Raw genomic sequence first — 5,877 nt, forward strand, 5'->3', positions numbered from 1 at the left:
TATATACACGATAAGAGAATTTTCAAATAAACCATATGATTTTTCCAGCATTTGGCATGAAAGTAATAATCATAAAAGTAACAATAATTTTTCTTACAAGTTTAGACACTAGACACATTCAAAGGAAAAAGTGTGAAAGTAACAATCGTTTTAACTATTAACAAAAAGTGTGAAATTAACAATCGTTTAACCATTAACAATAAGACTAGTAAATTTAGTATAGTCTTATTGGGTTATCGGTTTAACCATTAACAAAAATTATAAAATCGGAAACCGAACCAATAATCCAATAAAAAATTTTGCAAAACCGTTTAAAAACCGTTAGCCCAATAACCTAATATCAATAAACCAATAGTATTTTTTTCGGTTCGGTTTATTGGTTAAATCAGTTTTTGCACACCCCTAGGACCTGTATGTCTATTTCTTCAACTTTATATAAATTAAAATGTCTACTTGTGCACACCCGAAGTTGAAGGGCATAAATGTGATTTGAAGCCAAGTTAAAGGGTATATTTATGTATTATGCCTATTCAAAATATGAATAAGTAAACATACAAATTAGCTGACTACAATAATACAAAGATAAAAAACAATTTTAATTATATGTATAAATAGTATAATTTTCCATCTTCTTTCCCTCATTCAAAACTATGCAATTCATGTCGCATGGAATCCTTCTCCTTTTTTTTTTTGGAAATCTTAATAGCTCAATTAGTTGACTGACTATTTGAATTCTCGATTCCCCATATTGTAATCCTCTACCCCAATTTTTATCATTACCTTCCTCACATATGTATAAGACCGAATCCAAAGATCTAAGATGAGAGAATTTTGGGAGGGCCGCCACTCCAACTACCGCCATGTATTATCCATACTAGATCTGACCAATTGTCCATCCTACCCTCCTCTACGTTCTTGACAACCCATTTTTGTCTTAGTCAAGTCTTTTAGTGGCACATTTTGACCTTCTTTTCCATTACTTAGAAAAAGTGAGCTATTATTCAGATACAAAATACTATCATTATCGCCTAGAAAATTAGACATTCAACCCGTAATCACAATGATCCAATTACAAAAGCTCCGAACCCCCTAGGTCTAGACTGGCTCTGGCTCCTGGTTTTATCACTTGACCTTCACATGAGTAAACTCGTTGATATAGAGGATTACAGTATCGATTTCTTTAAAAGAAAGAAACCTTAATTTATAAAAGTTCAAAAGATTTTAATTCAATGTTTGTAAGTCAAAAAACATATTTCATAAAACGGTTGCAAATCACATCGAATAAGTTCCATTGATTGGTGTATGGTTCTCATAAGGGAAGTAACAGCAGCATAAGCCATATATCCAAAAAAAATAGGACTATTTCTCACTCTCAGTATGAAAATGGACTAGTTTTTCTTAACTGTTCCAGTGTGAATGTTTTAGTAATAAAGCTGGTGCCACTGGATTCTTCCTTTGCGAGGTAGATTGAGGACTCCCAAGAAAGGAAACACACGTTACTGGAGTCTGTTCTGGCCTGTACAGTATGTATGTATGTGCATAAAATTTGGAGTATCTTAAGAACCACTGACAAATGGCTATACGAAAGATCATATACAATTAAATTACAAGCCATTTGCAATCACCCTGCCACCTTATGCAGAAAAAATGAAAACGAACAAAACAAACACTCACACATTTGGCTTCTGATTTGACATTTATTTCAGAGAACTGGCTAGTCCTCAGAACACCTTAACTACTCGCTGCAGAAAAATAAAAGACGCAAAAAATGGAAAATAATATGTTAGATGTCCCATAATTAAGGAACAAGAGAACATTATAGCAAGAATGAGCATGCAGGTATACGAACTTACGCATTATTGCGGCAAGAAGCAACTTCTTTCTCAAAGTCATCTTCATCTGTTGTTATATCGAAAATGCTTTCTACAAAAGATGAAAAATCAAGAATGAACATGCAAGTATAACAAGTTACACAATATTGGAAGGATTCAAATCAAACACAATGACAGCATCAAGAACTTTTGTTGAATTGGTGCAATTGGACTTACTAAAGCTATTATCAAGATTATTATCGAGTTTACTATGATGATGAGTTAAATATTGTTGTAAATCAAGGAAGAAGATGTCTTACAAAAGATGACGAGTATGGACCTCGATAGAGCTTCCATAGTTGTCTTGAATGTCCTGTTGAATTTGCTTGGCGGAATTCACAACAGATTGTCGACAGCTACTTATATCAATAAGAGCTAGTGTGGTTATATCTGCAAAATCTGGAGGGATTGAATCCAAAGAATAGCATTTTCTAAGAAAAAGTCGTTCAAGGTACGGAAAGTGATCACTACTAGCTCTCCAGTACCGAATGTATACGTTATCCAGAAACAAGAACTTCAAGTGAGGAAACCCTTCCTCAACTACTTCCCACTCCTCGCCTATGACGGCATTGTCTGATAGTTTAAGGACCTCGAGTTTGGGTAATTTACCAACAATGCTCAAATCCTTCCATGCCAAAAAAATTTCCCCCCTAAAAGTTAAACTCTTAAGGTTTTGTGGAAAAGCATCCGGAGGAGGTAAGAGTAAAGTTGGAACATCAGTTGGAGGTGCAGTTGCCCTTTCCGTCTGAAACCTCAGAGGATCTTGCGGAGTAGAACCTGAAGGTGCAGTGTTTTTTAGAAAGCAAGCAACAGGTGAACAATAACTACTAAATGCCAATTTCTCAAGCTGATATAAGTAGCGAAAATCATACAGGTCCTTGTGATTGCGAAAGTCCTCTGGGACGCCAAATACTTGCAACTTCTTTAAATTGGGAAATAGTCTAAAAAATGACCCTGTACAATACCGAGGATTCAATTGATTGAGGCATTGCAAACTTTTCAAAATCAATCTGTTCTCTGTAGGCTCATGACTCCGCAAGTAATTCCAGTTCATACACAGCTTCCTCAATTGTGGCATCGTCAAAATTTCCAATGGTAATATGAAAGGATAATAATTGGTAAATGGAAGGTAAAGTTTAAAAGTTTGCAGATAGCATAGGCTTGATATCGATAGAGGAATGTCTATTATTGATGAGGGAACAGCTTCTTTCGATCCTCGATACTTCTTTAAGCAAGGATTAAAACGCAAAGATAGGTATCTCAAATGAATTAGAGAAAGTACTCCACTGGGAAAACTTGGGCATGTAGTGAAATGAAGATCTAGTACTCTTACTAGCTTGAAAGACAATTCCAGTGTGACCAATTTGAATCTACGCAACATGATAATAGAATGAGCCTCACTGTTACGACACCAAGCCAATTCTTCCTCCTTATAGATACTGATCCGACTTCGACTCTTGAAGGAACACTGCATGGATTGTGCACATGAATTTTGATCACTCTTTCCTCTGATAACATTCACAAAATTCATGTTTCGAGCTTCCCTCAAACAGAGTTCACGGGTCACATCATGCATTCCACATCTCTGTGTTTGCCCATCAAAACTCAAATTGTGGATAGAAATTAGACTTCTATCTACAAGTTCGTTTATACATGTTTCTGCTACCTCTTCTATGCTTTTTCCCTCTTCTTTATTCAAAAACCCCTCTACGGCCCATAACTCAACAAGTTTATTTACATCAATCCGTTCATCCTCTGCGAAAATTGCAAAATACAGAAAACACGGTTTTAGGTGAGAAGGCAAGTGATGGTAACTCAAAGCCAACACTCTCATGCATTTTGCTTCAAGATCTGTGCTTACCACCGAACTTACATTCTCCGCAACATTTTGCCACTCATCCAATGTTTTACTGATTTTGGAGAGAAGTCCAGCAATCACAGTAATTGCTAGAGGTAACCCTCCACATTTTAATGCAATTTGTTTCCCAATATTTTCAAATTCAGGAGAATAAGAACCTTCTTTTTCAAAGATCTTTTTGTGTAGTAAATTCCAACTTTCGTCAAAATTCATGAGGCGCATGTGATGAGGAGGCTTACCTGAACTAGCATATTCAGCCACTTCCACATTCCGAGTAGTCAGGAGTATTCTGCTTCCATTAATACAGTCTGGGAAACATAGTTTTATATCATCCCAAGCTTCTGTAGTCCATATGTCATCAATGACTACCAAGTATCTCCTGCCTTTCAGATGCTTTTGCAGTCGGTCCGCTAGCTGATCATCAGGTTCATCACTTATCGAAGAAAGAAGGCCTAGGAGTACATTTCTCACACAATACTCTTGTGAAACAGTTGCTTTTGCACGAATATCAAATCGAGACATAATGTAAGGATCACTATAGAGTTTTGTAGCCAAAGTTGTTTTCCCAATACCTCCCATGCCTAGGAGTACATTTCTCACACAATACTCTTGTGAAACAGTTGCTTTTGCACGAATATCAAATCGAGACATAATATAAGGATCACTATAGAGTTTTGTAGCCAAAGTTGTTTTCCCAATACCTCCCATCCCTACGATTGAGACAACTTCTAGTTCCCTTCCTCCTCTAACAAGTTGATCCAGCATCATCTCAAATTCATTTTCACGGCCAACCATTATTTTCTCGGGCTGCTCAACATCATGTTCAGGTAAACTGACAAGTGAGCTAGTTTGTGGTTTTAGATCTTTCATGCTGTCCGATGCTGCCATCCACTGTTTCACGGTGGAATCAATGCATTCTAGTGCTTGTTCCAAGACGAAAAAAATCTCCCACATAGCCCTGCTTCTTTCCTCCAAATTATGTGCTAAAAATACATTTCTTGATTCCGAGTCAACCATATCTTCTGTTGTGTATGCTACCTCTACGATTTCAACTTCCAAGATTGTTAACCCCTCATGATCGCCCCTTATATTGAAGGATTTCTCCAGAATAGCTCTCAAAGATTCGAGCTTTTCATAAAACGGTTGCAAATCACATCCAGTAAGTTCCATTGATTGATGTATGGTTCTCATAAGGGAAGTAACAGCAGCATAAGCCATATATCCAAAAAATAGAAATATCTCTCAGTATGAAAATGGACAAATTGCCACAAGTTATGTAATTTTTCAGTTTTTAAGAAAACAGAAAATGCAAACTTCTTTCTTTTACTAGCTATTTCCATCACATTTCCAGCTAGGTCCACCAACCTTATCATCATGTAGAAAAAAGCAGATACCGAAGTTAAAAAAAAAAAAAAAGAAGACAGGACTCTAACAGGAAAAAGTAGAAAAAATTGTGACAATTCATTATTAGACCCTACACTTATCTATTCATGAATATAAGTATGTTTCTTACAAACAAGAGATAGATGATTTTAATTCCATTGAAAGCTACTTGGTAGAATTTTCCAAATCAAAGAGAGAAATATTAAGATCCAAGTAGGATATTGGGCCATGAAACTTAGTCTGAGGGAAAGATTGTTGGGTGTGAGATTGAATTTCCACATTTGAGAAGATATATATAAGGTGTAGGATCTCTTAAGGGAAAATTTCATATATGGAAAACACATTTAATGAAATAACGCTCTATAAGTATAATTTAGTAATTACATTCAATGGGTATAGTTTAGTTTGCTATGAAGCAATAATTTTGTATATAATGTTTTTTTTTTTAAAAATAATTTATAAAATATATTTTTTTCTAATAAATGGATACATGAGCACTAAATACGGTAATAAAAAATTTACATAATCCCATGATTCAAGCTAATCGTCCAAAATAAAATATTTTTCCAAAAAAGAGTTCTATAGCAATAGAAACACCATAACAACTGGTTTCCTCAAACGACTGAAGCATACGATTAATCAATGTTCTTGTATATTCAACGCCAGGTAAGCGTTTCTTTCAAGGAAACTCCATGGTTTGAACGGCAAGAAAGTATACAATTGATTTGTATAGTATATAATTGAAATTTTGGAAAACGGATTATA

The 5,877-nt window shown here is 35.3% G+C and overlaps 1 protein-coding gene across 3 annotated transcripts; it reads right to left on the minus strand.

The window, feature by feature from the left end:
* Positions 1 to 794: 794 nt before the first annotated feature.
* LOC125850940 (putative late blight resistance protein homolog R1B-16) lies at positions 795 to 5,093 on the minus strand. Of its 3 annotated transcripts, none has more exons than XM_049530763.1 (4): positions 4,431 to 5,093; positions 2,132 to 4,301; positions 1,854 to 1,919; positions 795 to 1,742 (listed from the first exon to the last, which is right to left on the minus strand). In XM_049530763.1, exons 1-4 carry the CDS (start codon positions 4,945 to 4,947, stop codon positions 1,736 to 1,738), a joined length of 2,760 nt encoding a protein of 919 aa, XP_049386720.1. In that variant the 5' UTR covers positions 4,948 to 5,093; the 3' UTR covers positions 795 to 1,735. The 3 variants fall into 3 exon arrangements, with proteins under 3 accessions (XP_049386720.1, XP_049386718.1, XP_049386719.1); XM_049530761.1 differs by having other exon boundaries at positions 1,854 to 1,923; XM_049530762.1 differs by lacking the exon at positions 1,854 to 1,919 and having other exon boundaries at positions 796 to 1,742.
* Positions 5,094 to 5,877: the final 784 nt, after the last annotated feature.

Source organism: Solanum stenotomum, unplaced genomic scaffold (assembly GCF_019186545.1).
Source record: "Solanum stenotomum isolate F172 unplaced genomic scaffold, ASM1918654v1 scaffold21218, whole genome shotgun sequence".
In the NCBI taxonomy this organism is placed as follows: domain Eukaryota; kingdom Viridiplantae; phylum Streptophyta; class Magnoliopsida; order Solanales; family Solanaceae; genus Solanum; species Solanum stenotomum.